This window comes from Helobdella robusta (genome assembly GCF_000326865.2).
Source record: "Helobdella robusta unplaced genomic scaffold HELROscaffold_11, whole genome shotgun sequence".
Taxonomy (NCBI): Eukaryota; Metazoa; Annelida; class Clitellata; order Rhynchobdellida; family Glossiphoniidae; genus Helobdella; species Helobdella robusta.
The window spans coordinates 3,927,394-3,949,214 of record NW_008703617.1 but is presented as its reverse complement, the minus strand read 5'-3'; the positions used below and the strand labels follow the sequence as shown (position 1 = coordinate 3,949,214).

General features: G+C 34.7%; 5 protein-coding genes across 5 annotated transcripts in view; 3 read left to right on the top strand and 2 right to left on the bottom strand.

The window, feature by feature from the left end:
• The window catches only part of HELRODRAFT_132567 (hypothetical protein), a gene marked incomplete at both ends in the record, with an annotated part of 2,405 nt that extends 1,357 nt beyond the window's left edge, over positions 1-1,048 (top strand). The window contains 3 exons of the mRNA XM_009013007.1: positions 259-452; positions 615-802; positions 975-1,048. Of these exons, the coding sequence (XP_009011255.1) occupies positions 259-452; positions 615-802; positions 975-1,048 (456 nt within the window). The remainder of the gene's footprint in view (positions 1-258; positions 453-614; positions 803-974) is intronic.
• Positions 1,049-1,469: 421 nt separating this feature from the next.
• Positions 1,470-11,240, bottom strand: HELRODRAFT_190258 (hypothetical protein). The gene is made up of 21 exons (XM_009013006.1): positions 11,156-11,240; positions 10,665-10,782; positions 10,518-10,550; positions 10,106-10,234; positions 9,888-9,968; positions 9,734-9,801; positions 9,229-9,439; positions 8,708-8,793; positions 7,556-7,743; positions 7,041-7,300; positions 6,632-6,810; positions 6,326-6,413; positions 5,786-5,941; positions 5,437-5,613; positions 4,194-5,241; positions 3,926-4,027; positions 3,305-3,415; positions 2,877-2,998; positions 2,697-2,755; positions 2,195-2,371; positions 1,470-1,817 (listed from the first exon to the last, which is right to left on the bottom strand). Exons 1-21 carry the CDS (start codon positions 11,191-11,193, stop codon positions 1,706-1,708), a joined length of 3,543 nt encoding a protein of 1,180 aa, XP_009011254.1. The 5' UTR covers positions 11,194-11,240; the 3' UTR covers positions 1,470-1,705.
• Positions 11,241-11,615: 375 nt separating this feature from the next.
• HELRODRAFT_156339 (hypothetical protein) lies at positions 11,616-12,653 on the top strand (the record flags this gene model as incomplete). The annotated part of the gene is made up of 3 exons (XM_009013005.1): positions 11,616-11,670; positions 11,895-12,073; positions 12,456-12,653. 3 exons carry the CDS (start codon positions 11,616-11,618, stop codon positions 12,651-12,653), a joined length of 432 nt encoding a protein of 143 aa, XP_009011253.1.
• Positions 12,654-12,710: 57 nt separating this feature from the next.
• Positions 12,711-17,576, bottom strand: HELRODRAFT_190256 (hypothetical protein). Its single transcript, XM_009013004.1, has 10 exons — positions 17,452-17,576; positions 17,062-17,206; positions 16,760-16,859; positions 16,589-16,679; positions 16,277-16,429; positions 15,435-15,621; positions 14,869-15,030; positions 14,540-14,682; positions 14,138-14,258; positions 12,711-13,655 (listed from the first exon to the last, which is right to left on the bottom strand). Exons 1-10 carry the CDS (start codon positions 17,494-17,496, stop codon positions 13,537-13,539), a joined length of 1,266 nt encoding a protein of 421 aa, XP_009011252.1. The 5' UTR covers positions 17,497-17,576; the 3' UTR covers positions 12,711-13,536.
• A 2,698-nt stretch (positions 17,577-20,274) lies between these two features.
• Positions 20,275-21,821, top strand: part of HELRODRAFT_167499 (hypothetical protein) — a gene marked incomplete at both ends in the record, with an annotated part of 4,836 nt that continues 3,289 nt past the window's right edge. Inside the window, 3 exons of the mRNA XM_009013003.1 lie at positions 20,275-20,474; positions 20,824-21,145; positions 21,634-21,821. The exon at positions 21,634-21,821 is cut by the window's right edge and continues 4 nt beyond it. Coding sequence (XP_009011251.1) covers positions 20,275-20,474; positions 20,824-21,145; positions 21,634-21,821 — 710 coding nt within the window. The remainder of the gene's footprint in view (positions 20,475-20,823; positions 21,146-21,633) is intronic.

Here is a 21,821-nt window from a genome sequence, read left to right as displayed (position 1 = left end):
ACACACACACACACACACACACACACACACACACACACTCACACACACACACACAAATATACATAATTTATATGAAATTTCTTTACAGCTCCATGTATGTATGCACGCATATACGTATGTATCTAAGTATATAGAGTTGCGTTAACAACCCGGTCAATCTTTAATTCTTTATATTTTACTCGCACCTCTCCCTTCAACGTCTGCCTCTGCTGAAACAAAAATTAACGATCTCCTCAAGATAAAAACCTTCCCCCCCAGATATACGTATTATGGACAGCCATCTCGATATACGCCATCCCAGTTCTCATCCTCTTCATCATCTACTCGCGTATCTGTCGCACGGTGTGGCTGAGCATCTGCGACAAAAGCGACATCAAAGTCGACATGGCGAAAAGTCGTCGGAAAAAAGTTTCGATGACGTCATACGTTTCGAGTTTTCGTACGCACACGACGTACATAGGTTCTGTTCTGCGCAGGAAACACGTGGAGGAGTGCCATCGAGATATCCGTGGCGATCCCAAAGAATGTGCCCCACGTATCAATTTGGAAATGAATATAAAACTTGAAAACGTTGGGAAAGTCGCTAGTGCGGATGTGAAATCTTCAAATTTAAGAAACTTCCAAAGAAATCTCATTGAACAACCTCAAAGCGGTTCGAATACGATGAAGAAACGAATGTCTAGGGCGAAAATGAGAACGATCAAGTTGACAGTCATCATAAATGCATCATTCATTCTGTGCTGGTGTCCCTTCTTTGTTTCTCACGTCTGGGCTGCATTCGATCACAAAGCACCTTACGAAGGTATGTTTCAGTTTTTTGTTGCATCACTGCGCGTAATTTCATGCAACCAGTTCAATAGTCAATATTATTTTAGCACATTACAAATCCACAGAATTACTTTTAACTTCAACGTGTAATGCTAAACACAGTAACAGCGTTATTAATAATAAATGTCAAAACGTTTCCTTCAAAGGTCCGGCGATGACGATAATTCTGCTGCTAGCCAGTCTGAACAGCTGCGTCAACCCGTTCATTTTCATCTATTTTGTACGTAACTGATTTTGTCACCTATTAGTATGAAACATAACTAACTACTGGAATTCATTTATGAACGATGACGAAGTTTAACATTATTTTTTACTGTTTGCTGTTATCTTTCGGACCATGTAAAACTGACGTCCGAATATTATTAGTAAGCGCCTTACAACAAACAAGTTATGAATTATTTACTGAAATAAAACAAACCGATGGGTCCGGTCCTATATATAATATTTAGTTCATGTTGCAGTTCAAAAACGTTTCTAAAGACTTTTACAACACTACTTCCTGGTCAACAAAGCTTCCAAACTCGCTAAGCTTGAATCTGCATAGGATGCATACACATAAAACGACATTTCTGATTCTGCTTGCATTCAAACCAGGTCGCTGTATCACAAAAGTAGGAAATATTTCAATTGCGCGCGAACCATTTTAAAAGCTTTTATTTTAAGTTTTAAGAGTTTAATACGACTGAACACCGGCTCCACATTTACGTGTTGCAGTAGTTTTTGTCACATAAGTATAATGAGCCAATTGAAAGTTTTCTGATTTGTATGAAAAATTAAATTAAACTCATTATATAGAAGTAAGCCAGTCCAGATACGAGTTAAAATCAGTACGGGTGCGATGGATTAAGTTGGTTTGAAGCGAGGACAGAGGCGTGTGTCAGCTCGATCGTTGGGTGACTGAGATGAAGTTCTTGAGAAGTTTGCATGACGACAGTAGCTTGGTGTCAGAGGGCATGAAGTAGGAAGTGGCGCCATCGTAATACACGTAGCTGCAAACGGTTTCAAATTAAGGATTAATTTAATTTAGTATTGAAAAGTAGATCGAAACAATTAATGAAGATATAATCGAAGAGGGCGCGATACGAAACAGTTCCCTATTTAAGTAGTTCCGCCAATGAATGTAGCTGAGGTCATAAAGATGATATCAATAAATAAAGATATTATTTAAGTTCGTATTTGAAATTAAATAAAATATCGACCAATTAAAGTACACTTCGCAAAACAAATGAACACAAAAAACAACAACATCATCATCATCAACAACAACAACAACGTGAATTCGATTGAGATGCAAATTAAATTCTCACAAGAACATAATTCAATAAAGAGGAAAAAAAAAACAAAATGGCAAGGTAGCAACACTAACGGCAGCCTCATCACCCACCACCCTGGCTCCAGGACGATTGATTCCGTTGGTTCGGGAAAAAATACGGGACAAGGGGGTGGACCGGGTTGAACTTTGACCTTCAACCTCACTTCAATATCACCTTCAGGTACCGCAACATGAATACGCATCAACTGTGCAAGGTACACAAGGCTGCTCCTGCGATTGAAAAGTAAATAGTAGTTGTAGTAGCAGCAGCAGCAGCAGTAGTAGCAACAACAGCAGCAGTAGTAGCAGCAGCAGTAGTAGTAGTGGCAGAGGTAGTAGTAGTAGTAGTAGCAGCAGTAGCAGTTGTAGCAGTACTACTAGTTAAAGTATTATTACAAGTAAACTTTATTTTTTACAAGACTGAATAAAGAATTGAAAAGTTGCAAAAATTGAAATGACAAAAATAAATACATGAGCCAGTAAATAATAACAGCAACAATAACATTAACAACCACAACAACAATAATAACAATAAAAATAGATCGGTCTTTCCTACCTACAACTGCATGGGAAATACATTGGCATATCTTGATTCACGATCTTGTGACCTGTCTCCTTTGGTTAGTTGTTTTCGAAATGAAAAAAAAATTACGGAAAAAATGTAGGAGGGAAGAGGCACGTACACACCGTACACAGACACGCGCATGCACACACACACACACACACACACAGGCACCTTGAAAACGCCGGACACTGGAGCCTTGAACATCTTATTGGGAGAGGATAGGAAGAACCTGTGGCCCTTGAAGCACTCGTACTCCAGTCCTACGTACATCCTTAACAGTTTGGTTGCAGGCTCTGCAGCAGAAGAATATGCAAAAGCTGCAATACTACTGGCACTACTGCCGCTGCTAACACTACTACTACTACTAATACTAACACATTACTAACTCCTACTACTACAACCACCACCACCACTACTACTACTAATACTACTACTACTACTACACAACTACTACTACTACTACTTCTACTACTACAACTACTACTAATAATAATGCAAACAATCTTAGCATCCAACAACAGTAAAAATAAACTTACTAACTACATTAAAAAGTAAAATTACTAATGAATAAAATTAGACAGGGATGGGGGGTAGCTAACTTTTACTAGCAGAGGTCGGCCAGAGGTTGGACGAAGGTGTTGCTACTTGGAGCTTGGCATCGATCGGTAGTAGGAAGTTGGCTTGGTGGGTGAAGTTCGGTTGGTTGATGCCTGTTTTGGGGAGTTTTTTTTTTGAATTTTCACTCTGAAATTATTTGTCCTCCTTGAAAAATTGGCATCTTTTTGGTCAAATTAAATGTTGTATGCTGAATTTAGGAAGTGATATCATGGATTTCGTGAACGGCGTCGGTACTGTGATGTACCATGTTGTATTAGTGTGCTGTCGCATTGTGTTGGTGTTGAATTATGATTGGTGGAGTTGTATTGCATTGGTTTTGTCCCGGTCGTTGTGTAACTGTGCAGTACATAGCAGGGCACATGAATTGATGTTGTAAATAGTCAGAGATAAAGGTACAACAAACGAAATGTAGAAAAACTTAAAAAATAGAGTAAGAAAAGTAAAAAAATAAAAATAAAATGGTAAAGTAAAAAGGTATAGCAAGAGTAAGAAGAAGAAGCAGGCTGAAGTCGAAGCTGGCAGCTTGTTGTTGCTTGGCAGTAATGAAGACGTGAAAGGTAGAGTTGGGAGGAGGATGAAGAAGATTGAAAAATATAGTTGACCTGTGGAAGCCTCATAGGAGCAATACTTCCCAACTTTCAAGAGGGACCAGGACGGGAATGCTGGGAGAATGCCGTGCTGGATCGATACGCTGTTCAGCATCGCTGTTAACAACAAAGTGAAATTATTCACGAGGCTTAATCTTACAAATATTAAATGATATCTAAACTAAAAAATGAGTTATTTTTCCGTTTTTAACGTAAATTTAAATAAGAAAATAAATAAATAAGTAAATAAATAAATGTGATATAAATGTAAAAAAAAGTTCACCTAATGACAATCGCTTAGGTTTAACAGGCTTCAAAGGCTTTTGTACATGGAGATCAGTCAGTAGTCCAACATCAGCGCTTGATATTGACAAGCCACTTTCTTTTGGCTCGCTTTGCGAGATGATACTTGAGAAATCTAGGAAGGATCTATTGCTCATTCCAAGTGAATTTTCAAAATTACTAAAATATTCTTTACCATCTTCTTGCAAATCACCACCACCACCACCACCACCACCACCACCACCACCACCACCACCACCACCACCACCACCACCACCACCATTGTCATCACCACCACCACTATCCTCAACATCATCATCATCACCGTTATTATTATCATCATCGTCGTCATCATAATCAATGATACAATCGCCACTGTTATCTTTGCTGTAGAAATCATCTGGAATCTCGGTGAATGAGTCGTCAGGGGCGCTGATATCATCAACCTGTGATAGTTGGAAATGTCCGCCACCATCGTCGTCGTCATCAACGGCGTCTACGTAAGCATCGTCATCGTTGATGACGTCACCAGGGATGTCACTGTACCGAATTTCATTCCCGCCTCCCACATAAACCATTCCCATAAAATCACCGCTTTGATCCAATTTGTCCAACGTAAAAAGGTCGCACGTGGCTATGGGTGATGGAAAGGTTAAAAATATAAATAAATAAGTCAATAAATAATTAATTAAGTATAGAAAACCACCTAGACTGAAATTTGCATTGGCATAAAAATCGTCAGTGGCATCCTGTTTGGAGGCATTTGAACTGCACAGCTCGCCGTCATCAGCGTTTGTATTTGAAGACCTCTGCGAACATTTCGTGCCGTCACTCTTGTTGCTGCTGTTGTATTGATGCAATGGAGATGACATCAATATCGGGTCGTACAGTGGCTCCTCGTGTCCAGTTGGACTGAAGCTGCTCTCATCAGGCAGCATGTTGAAGTCAAAGTTGGCCCCTTTTTCCGAGTTGGCTGTTGTGAAAACATAATGTTCGTACTTGTGGCAGCATTTTTCCTCCAGGGCCATGTAGAAGTCATAGTTTGCGGCCTGTCGAGTTGTTTATAGTCATCATGCATCAATCTTATTCTATCTAAAATGTATCTTAGTATCATTTTTGAATTGTTATTCCTATCCGACAAATAATAATATTAAGAGGTTATAACAAAACAAAAAGGTGGCAAGTTATTAAATAAATTAAATTAAAAAATTATTTATCAATAACGACAAAAATTGATGTGACACCTTGAAATCGAAAGGGTCGTCCCTATCGTTCTGCGTACCCCCGCAGTTGCACGTGGCCCTGGTCACGACGTTGCTGGTGTGCTCCATGGCGGGTAGGCTGCTGTCAGCCTCGTTCACTTCATCCTCTTCATTCAACACCAGCCTCTCTGATTTCTTATCCTCAGGCAGCCTGTGCAACTTCAACGTTGACATGTTATAATGCTGCTATACAACTATACATCAAATTATTGACTTTGTAATAAACTAATACAATAGAAACAAACAAAGGCAGACAGACAGACAGACACTTACACAAACAAACAAACAGGCAGACAGACACATACACAAACAAACAAACAGACAGACAGACCTCATTGCAGCATTGATGACCGAGCATACTGATAGCTTCACAAAGCCTCCTGCCATTCATCCACATGTCGGTGAACTTCACTTCCAGCTGCCTCCAGTACTTTAGCACGTCAGGTCCTCGCGCGTTCGCCACAAAATAATTTCGAGCTTGCTCCAGCTAAATATTGGGACAATTTTTAGTTAAAATAGTTGAAAACCAAAATGCAAAAAAATAAATTTTAAACAAGATAAAATAAATAAAAATAGTTTTTCATACTTCATACAATGCCTGTACAATGACGATACCAGCCCACAATACATATCAGATGATAGATATAATGATAACGATACAATATAGACTGCACTACAATGCGTACAGTACACGAAACTAAACGATACGAAACGAAATAAACGAAACGATACCAAACGAAGCGAAACGAAACAAGATTTATTTTGCAAAAAAAAAAAAACGAAAAACGCTGGATGGTTGACTAGGAAAATATTTAAGAAATTTGTCGAGCCTAGCCAAGGCCATCCAGACATACATGGGACGAATGACAACCTTGGTTGTGTGGTAATCTTTTGTGTAAAATTTCGGCAGTCCTTCGCAGTACATTTCCTCTGCTAATGGAAGCAGCTTGTTGTTAAGGCTTGACGGTGTGTTGAAAATACGTCGTCGTGAATGTTTGATTTAAATAAATTATGAATGCGAGGCAAAGGAGCAAGGAGAGAAAAAGGAGAGATAAAGGAAAAATATACAAAAACAGAAGGAGAGGAAAAAAAAGAGAGACGCGGACATAGAGATGGACAGACAGGCAGACAAACAGACAGACGGACAGACAGAGAGAAAAAGAAGGAATTTGCCTACTTCTCAAGGAACTTTTCCAACAAGTCAACATTATTAGCAAAGTACGCATCAACTTCCTTCATATCATTTAGAAATTTGTCTCTGTCGATGGTGTGGCCGCCACCGAGACCACTCTCATGCTTGAATATCAAGGCGTGCAGTTGCGACACGACGTCCAGCATTTGGTTCACGGTTGGTAGCTAAGTTGGGTTTAAATTTGAATTGAATTGCTAGCAGGATGTCGTACATATTTGTGCATACGAGCTTACATATTGATTCATATCGGATAGAATAAAGGAATGTATGAGTGAATAAGTAGATGAATGAATGAATGAATTAATTAATAAATAATAATAACAACAAAAACTGGGCCCAAGCTCCAGCACCCACCAACAATGGCCTGCCCTTCCAAAAAAAACACCAACCAAACCTCGAAGACGGGACTGACATGTTGCCTGCCGACGTTATCATCGAACCCCTTCTTGAGGGCTATGTCGATGTGGGGCCTGAGGAAGGAGCAGATCGGGGGCTCATCGCATCTCAGACGTGTCAGGATGGATGGCGTTTCAAGGATGTCAGATGAGGATGGGGAGGCAGATGAGGATGCTTTTTTTAACGATGCAGTCGACTGTACAGTTGGCATGAGTTGCGACCGACTTGCGCTGTAACTTTTGGCTTTTCTGGAACTTTCTGGAAGTGGAGTTTAGTTTGGATCTATTGTATTTATCACATTGTCGTCATCTTTAATATTATCATCAGAATTATCGTCATCTGCACCAACTTAATCATCCCCATCTTCATCATTTCATCTTCGCCACCATCATTTTCAACATTTCATCTTCGTCACCATCGTCATCAAACAACATCATCCTACTCATCATCACCATCATCATTAACAATGACAACTCCAAGCAAGCAGCAAAGAATGAACATCCCTTAACGAACCGGCAGATGGAAACTTGCAAGATTGTGACAAATGTTCAGTTAAGAAAGATAAAGAATCGAAGCTGCTGTTACTATTGTTACTGCTCTGATTGGCTGACGACTGTGATGGCGTTGATGATGATGGCCCTGCCTGATGGTTTATGAGAACAAATTCCTGGTTGGCCGGTATGGCAAACAGAGAATTGTTACTGGGTGAAGGAGAATTTTTAAAAGTTCATTGGATAGTGAATTGAATAAACGAAAAAAAAACGAACGAACGAAAAATGAATGAATGAAGAAATGCATGTATGAATTAATATGATGAATGAATGAATGATTTTTATAAAAACTAATGAATAAATGAGTAAACACACGGGCCGGAGAAAATGTAGAAGTTATTCAAAACATAACATGGAGAAACGATGTTCATTTGTGGCGACAAACATTTATTAGTTTAATTGCCAAAAAATAATTTTTCAAAATATAATTCAATAATTCGACAAATTAGCACAAAAAAAATAACGCAGCAGCGTGATTGGACGTTTCGCATCTCGTCAGTCAGCATCATCTGGTTAGAATTAATGTAGAACCCGCCCCATATACGCAAGTCACTCGACCTTCATCTCGTCACACTTTCATTAACATTCATCAAATAAACGTTTTGTCCACAGAGATGAGTTTAACCGAAGATTTCAAAATGTTTTTCGATGAGATCTTTAAAATTTCTCTGTCAGTCATTTTTCAATCGCCTTTATAAATCGTATAATCAATCAATCAACCAATCAATCAATCAATCAATCAAACAATCAATCTTCGTTTAGCATCCAGAGACCCAGTTCCCCGAGGTAGGACGTATAAATCATATACATTATAATGTTTATCTGTATTGAGCGTATTTTTAGAAATAAACTGCAATGCCTATACTTCATTCGGACAGCGCGTAATCATTAATGCAGAATACAGCCGCGATCCTGATGCCAAATATGATCGCGATCCCGATAAATTATTACGACCTCAAGCGTCTAACATGCCTGGGTAGGCAAACAAGTGGGCGATTAACTGGGAAATAAGTGAATAAGTAAACAAATGAATAAATAAATATAATAATATAATATAAATGAATATAATAAATAAATTAATGAATAAATAAATAAAAAGTAGACAGAGACAGACCTGACGTTGGTGATTATTCGATCATTCCTTAAAATTTTATAAACCATATCCTCGATGAAGTGCTGCAGATCTCTCAAAGCTGAATTCTGCAAGGGTCATCATCATCATCGTCTTAATCATCATCATCGTCATCACTATCATCATCATCATCGTCATTGTCGGGAGAGCAAAAATGTACCCCCAGCAACGTCAAATTATAGCGTGTTTCACCAGCCATCGTCAGTTAGATATGCTATTATATGTATTGAAATATATGGAATGCATGCATATTTGTTATCCATATTTTTATAGTTAACAAGACACCAGGACATAAAAAAACCTACCTTATTATACATACATAAATATCACGAAGTTAAGAAATTAATAAAAACAAGAAATGAATACATTTCTAATATTAATTAATAAATTTATATAAATTTTTAAAAATCAGAAAACAGTTCAAACAACAATACATATATCATTAAAAAAATTTCGTAACAATAAGTTGGAGTTTAACAGCATCAAGCCATTAGAAGTTTCACCTTATTTTTCGGCTTTCCAGAAGACTCGACGCCACTGTTAACACTAGCATCGGCATCAGCACTGTCTGGAGTTGCCTCTAGTGGTAAAATGCATGACCCGAGAATGAATAGGACCCTTGGTGAGCACAGCCTCCCATTCGCAATCCAGGCTCTAGGTAGGTTGGGGCAGTTCAATTCCAATCTTTTTGTTATGTGCGGCTTGAATAGTTGCCTATAGGCGGTTGTATATTTGCGTTTGTGCATTTGTGTGAATGGAGAGCCCGTGAAGAAAGAAATTTATTTCAAAAGTGTGGTGGGGTCATTGAGAGTTTTAAACGAATTCAAATTCAGGCGCTATAAAATGTCGTTAAAATAAAATTAATAAAATCAAATGAAATAAAAAAATTCCGCTAAATTTAAAAAAGTAGAAAATATTAAATCGAAATTTTAAAAAAACAATATATTTCTCACAAAACATTTTTGGCATTTGAGAAAAAAATATAAAGTAAAAAAAATTCCAACTGACCTAAGACCTTCAACATCTTTGAAGAGTTTCACATAATTGGTATCAAACGTGCTGCCAGGTATATTTACCTTCAGAAAAAGGAGATTACAATCGAAAATGATAAGGAAAACATCTACAGACACACACGCGCGCGCACATTGCACAAGTTACAAACCAATATGATATGGGAAACAGAAAAGATTAGAACCAATGCCTTCAAGTGATCATGTTCACACTTTTTCAAGAATTTCTTCATCTGGTGTAATAAATATAATCAATTATAATTAATTAATCAATCAATCAACTAACCAACCAAAATGACATGAAGTAATGACATGAAGTATTTAATAATCAAAATATTGAAACACTTTTGAAGAACATATCTTCTAGTACCTTTTCTTTATTTTTGTTATACTTTTTAAAATGATGCATGACATTATATAGGTGCAGGACATCTTGAGTTGACGTCAGGTGCAGCAGAAAAACACTCTGCTGCTCAAGATAATGACCCTCTATACAAATCTGGAATGAAACAATTTTATTATTTCCATATTTATTGTCGCAATAATTACTACTATAATAATTAGATTAGCTATAGCAAATAGTTATAACTAAAATTAACATTAATAATGTATTATTGTATTGCAATGCTGTAATCAATGATGTATATTTAGCTAAAAATGTTTTTCACTTACTACAGCAAGAAAGTTTATATTAACATCATTTATGGAAACTTTTATGAAATATTGATATAAAACTGTATAGTACATTGTATATATATAAATAGATTTTATAGAAAGCCTACAGATTTTGTTCTCCACACTTTCTTTAGTTCTTTCTGAAATTAAAATTTTTCAAAATAACTAAATAAAATAAACTAAAAATAAATCAATTTAATTTATCTGAATTCAAATTTTGAATTTCAAATAACCACATAGAAGAAAAATCTAACAGGAAAGATATTAGCCCATGCAAATTCATTGAACAAAGATGATTTAGTTGAGGAAATGCTGGACTTTCCAATCAGTGAAACGACACAAACTTTTGAATCTTTATCTTCTGAAATGTTTCTGAAATAAAATTAAAAAAAAGTTTTATTTTATGATAAATGGACGTTTTCATTTAAATTTTAAATATTATTCATTTATTCAATAAATTTTATTGGTATTCATGATCTAGATTCTAAATCTTCATTGTCATTATCAATATCATTATTACAGTATAGAGTATATAATTTAAATGGCAAACATAAGATGATATGAACAATGGTTAGCTAAATAATTAATAGAAGAACTAGCATTGATCAAACATAGAAGATAATTAGAGTAGAGTAGACTGATTTAAAAACAATAAAATAAAAGATAAAACATAATGAACATTGAGATTGAAAATATGTACTATCTATTTTGCAAGGCTTAACTACAAAAAAATCACCAAGCATACCCTGACGTACTACAAACATCCGGACCCAATTCAATCATTTTAAATTTTAAAAATAAAATAAAAATTGTATATTTTATCTCATAAAACACACTTCATTACGTTAGTGAAATGTAGTAGGGTAAAAAAAAGTATAAAAGTAAAACGAGATATAAAACAGTTGTCTAGTATTGGTTTCAAAGTTTCAATTCACTAATACACAAAATTAGCTATGTATATTTAATATTTTATTTTATGTATTTTATGTTTGTATTGTTTTAAACATAATTTTGCTAACAATATTAGTTAAAACACGCTTTAAATTAATAAAATTATTAAAACTGATAACTTTAGAGTACGATTTTTAAGGCTTTCCACACAAGTTATTAGTTACTATTTTCAAAGTCACGCTCGTTCTTCGAGCGAAAAGAGCGAAAAGGATTGATAATATTTAAATATTAATTAATTAATATAAAGTAACAGAATGTCACTGATGCTAAAATTATTAAGTACAGAAGTTTTGTTAAAGTCTTACGCTGGTAAATGTTTTCATTAATATTTTTTAATTTTTATCAAATATTTACCAAATATTGCTTGTAAGATTTTAAGAATTAAGATTTAATTAAGATGAGACTCAAGTTAAATTTCTTCCACATTTCAGTTTTTTACTATGATAAATAAATTTAATAAATAGATATTGTTTTAACTGTTGAGTTTTTCATTGATTGCTATTAAATTCAGATATTTTTCAACTTATTTTTAGATGCCATAAAATTTGTGCCTGCCTGTGGAGCCTCAAAGAAAGCAGGGTCATCAACAAAGAATAAAAAACACAACACACCTGGCAAAAGTAGGGGGTGGAAGAAATATGATGGGGACTACGTGGAAACTGGGATGATTCTTTTCAGGCAATTAGGGTTGAAAGTCTATCCTGGGGAAAATGTAAGATAGTGAAAAATTCCTTTTGACTGATTGGAATGCTTTCTTTATATTATAGTTAGTGGTGGATCTAAGGGGAGGGGGGCCAGTGCCTTCCCCATTGTGAGCAGCGTTTGTATCAAAAGTCAGAGTTGTCTAGATCCGTTACTGATTATAATATATGCAGATGCCATGTGAAATGTTGATTCAATGATTTATATAAATTATTAGTTATTAATATTGAAAAATAGAACGTGTTGTGCTCAAAATTATGCTATCTTTATTTGCTGCATTTGATTAATCTATCAATTTACAAAAATTCCCTACCAAAATCTTTTTAATCAAACCCTAATGTAATTTTTCTGTTCTAATCTTTAAATAGTATATAACATGCAAATTTTGTTAGGTTGGTTGCGGAAGAGACTTCACATTGTATTCATTGTGTCCTGGTCATGTGTTCATATCCAAAGAAACCCTCTCACCTTATTCAACGAGTCCACTGTATAATGCCGTTAAGGCAGGAAGAATATTTGAGAAATATTTCTTCCACGTGGTTCCTGATAAGAAACAATCCCAAACATTTAATTTGGTGTCTTATACATGATTTTTGTTTTCTGGAAAGATAAATCAAATGATTTTCAACAGCAGATAAATATTTGTTCATATTAATGTCATACATTTTATTAAAATATTTTGAACTAGTTTCCCAAAGATTCCTAATTAACCATCATAAATGTACTCTACATATATCCTTTTATCTAAGCGGATATAGATATAGTACATTAAGCAATGTCACTTATGAAAATTGTGGAACACCACAATAAAGGGCACAGAAATTAAATTGCTAAAAGTTATGTTAATTTTTTTATAGATATTATTGAAATCCGTAATAAAATGTCCACCAACAGGAAAGCAACCAGCGTCAGTGAACACACATGAATGAGAAATCATTCATAAAATTAGGTCGTTTTTATTCAAAAAGGCACGATATTAAAATGTACACATGTTTAAATACACATATTTGAAATGATGGCTAGATTGTATTAGAAAATTTTTATTTACAATGATTTCTTGGGGTGGATATGAATGGTGGAAATACAACACGCATACACACACACACATTTAATAATAAATATTAACATATCAAGATAAAATTTAATTGTTAAGGGGAGTAGGACGAAAATTTTCGACTCCGCCACTCCCACACCAACAAATTTCAAGACCATATTCATGATATCTCAAATAGCGAATGCAAAAGAATACACAAATCAATATAATATAATATATATATAATATAACCGTAATAAAAGGATCGTAAATCAATAAAAACGCTCTCCTTAAATAATTTTCAGAGATATAACAACACGACATACACAAGGAACATGCCCGTCAACACATTGCATGCGATAATATCACTAATGATAATAACTATAATAATAATAGTAATAATTATATTACTATAATTATTATTAATTATATTATGATTATTATGTTGAAATTTTGAGGCTGGCAACAGCTTTGGTAGCGGCGTCATCGAGATCTGTGCTGTTTATGACGTTGATGCCACTGGAACTCAAAATGCTCCGCGCTTCTTCAACGTTTGTGCCTTTTGGGAGAGTATGAATGGATCAATTACAAAAATTATTAATATTATTACTTTTGTTATTCTTTTTATTTTGTTTGTAGAGCATGCTTGTGGTAATCATTTTTTAAGAAGTTTTGCAAAGGATTTAATTCATCAAATCTTTCAAGTTGATTTAAACTGAACCGTCGATAAAAAAGATAAAACATCAAAAGATTTGATGCGTATTAATGAAAGGTACCGGGCAAGTTATGAGGTACAGTACAATACAATCTGATACAATATTAAACAATACAACGCAATACAATACAACAAAATACAATACCATTCAACACAATGCCATACAATACAACACAATGCAATGAAGTATAATCTGACCGTATGAACAAGCAATAGAATTATATCGGTACGGTAATAACATGATTCAACACGTGATAAAACACACACGAAACCATCAAATTGATACATGGACGACGAGGAATGAATTGTGAAAACCATCAAGGAACCTTCTAGTCTGACAATAAGAGGTGTCTTGAGTTCAATGGTACGAGCCGCATTTACAATGCCCTTTGCAACTATAGAGCAATTTACAATTCCTCCAAACACATTCACCAATATGCACTTCACCTGTAAATGTAAATGAAAGTTACGTAAATAAAGATATGTAATGCTTCTGTGTGCTATTCAGAATTTCTTATCATTAAATTTATACATTGATGAGCAAATTATAAATGTTACACTTTTTAAGATTTTGGATGGAGGGATTGTTAGTCTTTCACTGTTCTTTTTTTTAAATTTTTAATAATTTTATTAACTTATTAACAATTCTTTCTAATACTTTCCCTCCCTCCTCTCTCTCTCTCTTTGTAATATCTTTGAAATGGAGCAGCATTGATATTTCAACATGCCTGTTTATCATTAGCCAGAATTTTGAATGCCTGAGATATTTGTGCTTCATTGACACCCCCTCCAACGTCCAGGAAGTTTGCAGGCTCTCCGCCTCTCAGTTTGATCATGTCCATCGTGGCCATCGCCAGTCCTGCTCCATTCACTGCAGGCAGGAAGCAAAATTAAAATTAACATTCCTAATTCAACATTATAAAGAAACATTCTCAAATCCTCATCAATGGATCAGCCAGTGTGTCTGCCAGCCAATCAATCCAATCAATCAATCAACCAATCATTCCAGTCTTTCCTCTATCTACCCACTCATTCAAGCATCCATCCACTTACTAACCCATACAGCCAATGTTACCATGGAGGCCAATGTAGTTGAGGTTATGCTGGGAGGCCTCAAGTTCTCGGGGGTCTGATTCGGAATGGTCAGCCATTTTGAAAACTTCCTGCTGGCGATAGGCTGCATTGTCATCAAAGTTGATTTTTGCATCAAAGCAGATTACTGGTTGGAGTGGGTGAAAATTTTTTGTCTTCAAATTCAAATTTTTAATAATTTTAATGCTTTAAAACTGCACCTAGAATATAGTTCTAATAATTTTAATGGTTTAAACTGTATCTAGAATATAGTTCTCATGTTATTTCAAAGCAAAATTTAAAACCACATTTGTGTGAATGGAAAAATTAAATCCCAAAGGAGACACAAACTCAATGAAAAGTTTCTAAAACTTTTAAAATTTAATTCAAAGTAACAAGACATGATAGATACAATTCGAGATCAGACTTTGCAAAAGTATTTGAACAGGCATAACAACAGCAAGGTAGATTGGCATTTAAAATATTCAGGTAAAGCCCTGGAAAAAATATTTTAAACATAAAAATTATTTAACAAACCAAAAAATTTTCAACCTCTGTCATCAGTAGTTTCACCGAAAGGGTTGATTTCAATCTGCGTAGCATCAAGCTTAATGAAAAGTTTATACAAATTCAGCAACTCCTTCTTTGCCTTGTTCAACAGATGTCCTTCAAACTTTAAAAATTTTGCAATTTCAAGAGCCTGGTCTTCTGAAAGTCCTTTCCAGATATCCACATGTGTCTGTGTGTGTGTGTGTTGGTCTTGCAGGATTGGTCGTAACAATGGGTGCAGCAGAATTATTGGAGAAATTGAAAATTGTAGAAATTGCTTTTTTTAGAATCATTTTGATATTAATACAAGTGTGTGCCTTTAAAATGTGATACAAAGAATGTAACCGAAAATAATGTAACTAAAAAATCATATATATATATATATATATATATATATATATATATATATATATATATATATATATATACATACAATATTCTATAAATTCTACCGAATGTTTGGCGTTAACATGTTTGTAGTTCGTTTTTTCATTTTCTACAAACATGTTAACACCAAACATTCGGTAGAATTTATAGAATATTGTAAAAATTATGGTCTATTACCAACATATATATATATATAAATATATATATATATATATATATATATATATATATATATATACAAAACTGGAAGAAAAAAAAGTAGATCTCTAGCAACTATTTTTTAAAACTTTTATGAGCAATGCTTTAAGCAATAAGCACAATAAGACCATTTGAGAAGCAGACTAAGAGAACTATACAGCACCACAATATATTTTACAACTATAAAATTTTTAATCTTACGAATAATTTTCATCAAAGCAACTATTTATACACAGATAGCCCTCAAAATTGGAGCAAACTTTTAGTATCATCTCAGGTTGAGTAGCAGCCACATCTTCGATATCGACCCCGCCACATGGACTGCAGATGAATATCGGCCCGCTACTTTCTCGGTCCATAACTATTGCCACATAAGTCTCTCGCTTTATGTCCATGGCTTCTGCTACCATTACCTACAAAATAAAATAAGCGTTACATTAAACTATGAGACACAATGATATCATTGTTACCGTATTTCTTTACCTCAATTCACTGACACTCTTATAATTATCTTGCTAACTTCAAACCATTAAAATACAAATTGATAACACTATTATTATTATTATTATTACCTTGTTAACTTTAACACCCTCCTTGGGTGTTTGCTTGGTGATGATTTTGTGGCCCAGCATATTCTCAACTAGTGCTGCTACTTCAGATGATCTGTTGAAAATAGATATGTAAATTACAAAAAAGAATAAAAAACTTTAAATATTTATATTGATAATATACAAAATATTAACTTTTTAGTGAGGTGCACTCCACCTTTGAAGCCAGTATCAAATACACCCTTCCCCCGGCCACCAGCTAAAACCTGGGCCTTTATCACATACTCTGTTACTTCTGAAACATTGAGATTTATTTATTGAAAAAATCTGATATTAAAAACATAATTTTTAAAATATGTTGATGCATTTAATTTAATAGCCACACATGCTAATATAACTATTATAAAATTTAATTAAGATGAAAGTCTTTTTGAACAATATTAACAAATTAATGAAAATTAACTGTTAGGATCTAAAAGTGGATCAAAAATACTTGCTGAACTTGGCAGCAATGTCGTGGGCTGATTGTAGATCATGGGCCACCATGAACTTCTGCACTGAGAGGCCTGCCTCTTCCATCAATCCTTTGCTTTGGTATTCATGTAAATTTAAGAAACGTGCTGGAATCTTTCTTAGAAAGTTCTGAAATTATTATTATTCATCTTCTCCATTATATAATAACAATGTCTTGTTAGTCATGAAATCTTTTGTAAAGTAGTGTCGTTATAAAATTTATAGTTGAAATAAATTTAACTAAACTGAAAAACAAGTAGCAGTAGAAAATCAAAATCTGAAATCAGGTTGCTCAGAGGCTCAGACAAACCCTCCAATTTATAATTTAAATATTTTTTAAATTAAAATAAAAGTAGCAATTGTTCATCACTAACTTTTGCACAGAGCAACTTCACCGATGAATGTAATTTGGAAAACATAATTGAATTTGTTTGTCAAAGTCGTTTAAACTCTAAATAATAAATTTTTCATGTACAAGTGACGGTAGGTAGAAAAGCATGAGACACGCTACGACACTGCCTGTCAGTTACGTTAGCAACGTAAAGAAGCATCAATCAAATTATATGGACAGCCGTTATTTTTTTTATACGTGTGCCTGTAGTGTGTGGTGTGTGTGTGTAAGAGTACTTATGTTTTAAATCAAATTCCACACAAGTAATAAAGCTGTATTTTTGAAATTTCTGTATAAGCTGGCCAGAAAGATTTACAACATATAGGTACATACAATCACCCACAACCGATATATTCAATATTCATCTTCCAATGATGATTCTGTATGTTCGCTATCTGTCTCTGTCATGCATCCATTTATAGTTACGAAAGTTACGAAATAAATTTACGTTTTTCAGCCATGTGTCGTGTGGACGCCGTGTAGATATCGTTGTTGTGTTCAAATAATTCAATGAAAAAGAATACAACAACAACTGATAATAGTTTTGGTTTGAAATATTACATTACAGGACTATATACAGATTCAATGATCCTCTGTAATCCCTTAAGGGACCGTTGAGGACGATGGTATTCTTCTATCTCTCCAAAATCTTTTTCTTTCCCTCACCATCTTCATTGAGCTCAATGTTCCAACCCCCGTCCATTCCGTGATATCATCCATCCACTTCCTCACAGGTCTTCTAACTTTTTTCTTCCAGTCCCTCTTTCTCATCAGTACTTTTTTGATCAGTCTGTCGTCTGTCATTCTGCAGATGTGCCCAAAGATACCCAGTTTTTTTTCCTTGACACTTTCATACACAGTTTTTTTTCTTCCAAGTTGTTTTCTTATGGCATCGTTTCTTATCTTTTGTCTCCAACTGATTCCCAGCAACTTTCTATAACAATGCATCTCGGATGCTTCCAGTTTGTCTTTGTCTCTTTTCTTCAACGTCCAAGCCTCACATGCATACATCAATGTAGAAAACACACACGCTTCTACGATCTTTACCTTTGTTTTTGTAGATACATTACCGTTTTTCAAAATTACTTTCAAAGATGCAAACATTCTTCTCGCGATTGCTATTCTTCTATCAATTTCTTTCGAACAATTATTGTCATCAGTTATGAGGCTTCCCAGATATATAAATTGGTTCACTTGTTCGAGCTTTTCTGCTCCTATTTGGAATTCATCATTGTTTCCACCTGCTTCCGAAATCATTATCTTTGTCTTACTACTGTTGATGTGTAGTCCATGGTTTCTTCCACCATCGTACGTCAACTCGATCAGTTTCTGTAGACCCTCTGCACTAGATGCTAGCAGATCTATATCATCTGCAAACCTGAGGTCCCTTATCACTCTGCCTCCAATGTCGATTCCCTCAATATCTGCATTCTCCATTTTTTCCAAGGCTCTTTCCAACAGTGCTAAAAACAGTAATGGTGATATTGGATCTCCTTATCTACTTCCTATGCTCGCTTTGATCCAGTCTGCCAGCTCTGTACCTACTTTTACCGCTATTGTTGACTCCTCATAAAGCCATTTCAGCACCCTTACCATTTTTGTTGACACTCCCATACTTTCCAAAGCTGCCCACAAACCTTCGTGCCAGACTGAATCAAACGCCTTCTTAAAATCCACAAAACAATGAAAAGTTGTTTGACCTCTGCTTCCTGCATCTTCCAACAATAGTCTCAACATCAGGATTTGCTGGACTGTATTTCTGTCCTTTCTGAAACCTGCCTGCTCCTCTCCTAAATGCTGCTCTATGTCTTTCTCCAATCATTCTTTCAAGATCGTCAGCATGATCTTGCACATATGAGGGATCAGTGCTATTGATCTGTAGTTGTTGCAGTCTTTTAGGTCTCCTTTTTTTGGCAACATGATCAAGATTGATTTACACCAATCTTCTGGCCATTTTTCACTGTCCCAGATTTCTTGGCAGATTTTGTGAAGATTGGTAGATACAGATAGATACTAAAAAACCAAAAGTTTTTATCTTTTGTTTCTTCAATGAAATATGAAGAATTTTAAAAATATAAAACATGAACTAAACGAAACAAAATTAACATTCAAGATCTTTTACGTCAAATCAAAATACCATGTAAATATCAATAATATTAGTTCATATTTGATTTATTCTTCATCCTAGATATACCAGCCACACTTTGATTTTCTAAATAAAAATAAGCAAAAATGAAAAGTGTTATCAATCAGTTGTTTACAAAAATCAGAAAGAAGGTAGTAACATTTTTTCAAAACTGAAAAATAATCAAATTTATTCAAATTTATTCGACAACAGAAACTTTCTTTTAGCTAGCTCACAATACCATTGATTAACCTTGTTAAAAAAGTTTTACAACAAGGCTGAAAAACGTAAATTTATTTCGTAACTTTCTTAACTAAACTATACACATTTTCATAAATTTTTCACCACAAAAATATTTACCCACAAAATCGTTTTATATCGTTTGCAATCATCCTTTTTGGCAAGTTTACTACTCTAAACTGAACCAAAACGACGATGGTTGCTCTTTCTCTCTCTCTTTCTCTCACTCTCTCTCTCTCTCTCTATATATATATATATATACATATATATATAGTTTTATATACCAATGAGTGTGTAAGTTTGCAAAAGAAATCGTCAAAAAATTGCTTTGAACGATCATAAATGCTGTCAAACAAAATACTCTAAAGTCTTTTTATATATTTTTTTCTAAAGAGGATGAAATATGCAGAGAGTAATAGAGCAACAACAGCAACAACACCGATGCCACCGCCGATGGTTGTAGATCAAGTATTTAACGAACTAAACCTCAAGCTCTCAAACAATCCTCATCTTGATATCATGAATGCCAGCACAACTGTCACTTCGTCGAAATCTCTCACAAGAAATTCATCCCCCACAGTTTTTATGACGCTACTAAGTGAGGACGAGAAGAGGACTGGCTTGGATGGAGAACCAAAAAAGTCGTCCACATCAACCTTTTTTAATTTCCCTCTCTTTATTGAATATTAACCTTTTTTATACCCCTGTCTTTATTACAAACATTAAAAAGTAATTTGCAATTAGGACAACAATAATAGTAATAATAGTGTTAATAACTATTTGGACGTAAGTCCAAATAGTTATTAACACTGGTAATATCATTAAGAAGAACATGAGCTGCGTAAATATTAATATAAGCCTATTGTTAGCATTAATAACAGGGCAGGGAAACAACAGCACTTTTATGCGATGGACACTTATTTTTAGGAAATATCACTAATCAGTGAAACATTGCAACTAACTTCATTCCATCATTTCCTACATTCGCAGCTCTTTAAAAGCTTCCGAAGTAAACAAGACAAAGGAGGACAACGAAGCAGAAGCGGATGACGAACCAGCTACATTAGCAGCTCACGATCCAACAGCCATTAGGGTCGAGGATTATTCGTTTGACACTTTTCTGACTGGTGACGCTGCAGAAAATAAGAAATTGCGCGAGGAGTTCCAGCTGCATCATTACTACAGGGGGAAGAGGTTGCACAGGATCGTTGTAAAAAACCAAAAAGAAGAGACAACAGGCAATCAGGGCAGGTTCATCGGAGTCATCCAGGTTGTTAAAGGAAAGAAAGTCATCGTTGATGCTAACGCACTCGTTAGATTTTTTTGGAATTCAATGGATTGTTTTATTTAATATAATAATTGTCTTATTTTGTTCTGGCTATTATTATAACTAAAATAATAACGTGTGACACTGTTACTGTTTGAGTTAGTTCATGCCTAGCGTTCTCTTTATAGGAATACTATAGGTGGGCTAAATTCTAAAAACTGTCAACAGAGCTTGCACGAATGATGCCTTGTTTGTAGGTGCTTGTACGATATGTTTGTTTGTGTGTGAGTGTATATGTGTGTTTGTACACGTCGTTTGTGAGAATGGAACGAAAATATTGATCTATTTAATTAGTATACTATCTATTTTATACATATTTTGTGTACATACACAAATATTTTTTTTTTAAGAATGCGGTTTAATAGAGCTGTTATTCAATAAAAAATCTTCATTCATTTGAAACGATAAATTGTTCGGTATCTCGGAAACGAATAAAAACGAAACGATTTCATCGTTACAAACTTCCTCTCCAGTACGAAGACTTGAAACACGCGCTAAAAAAGAAGACAGCGATCTTTAAGAAACAAAATCCAAACGAGCTAGAAGCTGAAAACTTCAAAAAAAATGTTTCCGACTTCATAGAGAAGATGGCTGACGTCAGACCACACCTCTACATCGGACCATTTCAACTGCTGTCTGAACTATCTAGAGATCTAGAATA

What these genes read in the sequence shown, in the direction of transcription:
- HELRODRAFT_190258 (XM_009013006.1), bottom strand. Translation starts at nt 11,193, where the DNA reads ATGATTGAATTGGGTCCGGATGTTTGTAGTACGTCAGG. An exon ending in CATGGGCTAATATCTTTCCT is followed by an intron (nt 10,551 to 10,664) that starts GTTAGATTTTTC and finishes TTTTAATTTCAG; the next exon opens with AAAGAACTAAAGAAAGTGTG. An exon ending in AAAGATGTTGAAGGTCTTAG is followed by an intron (nt 9,440 to 9,733) that starts GTCAGTTGGAAT and finishes AACCGCCTATAG; the next exon opens with GCAACTATTCAAGCCGCACA.
- HELRODRAFT_190256 (XM_009013004.1), bottom strand. Translation starts at nt 17,496, where the DNA reads ATGTTTTCCAAATTACATTCATCGGTGAAGTTGCTCTGTGCAAAA. An exon ending in CGACATTGCTGCCAAGTTCA is followed by an intron (nt 16,860 to 17,061) that starts GCAAGTATTTTT and finishes TCAATGTTTCAG; the next exon opens with AAGTAACAGAGTATGTGATA. An exon ending in TGAAACTACTGATGACAGAG is followed by an intron (nt 15,031 to 15,434) that starts GTTGAAAATTTT and finishes CACTCCAACCAG; the next exon opens with TAATCTGCTTTGATGCAAAA.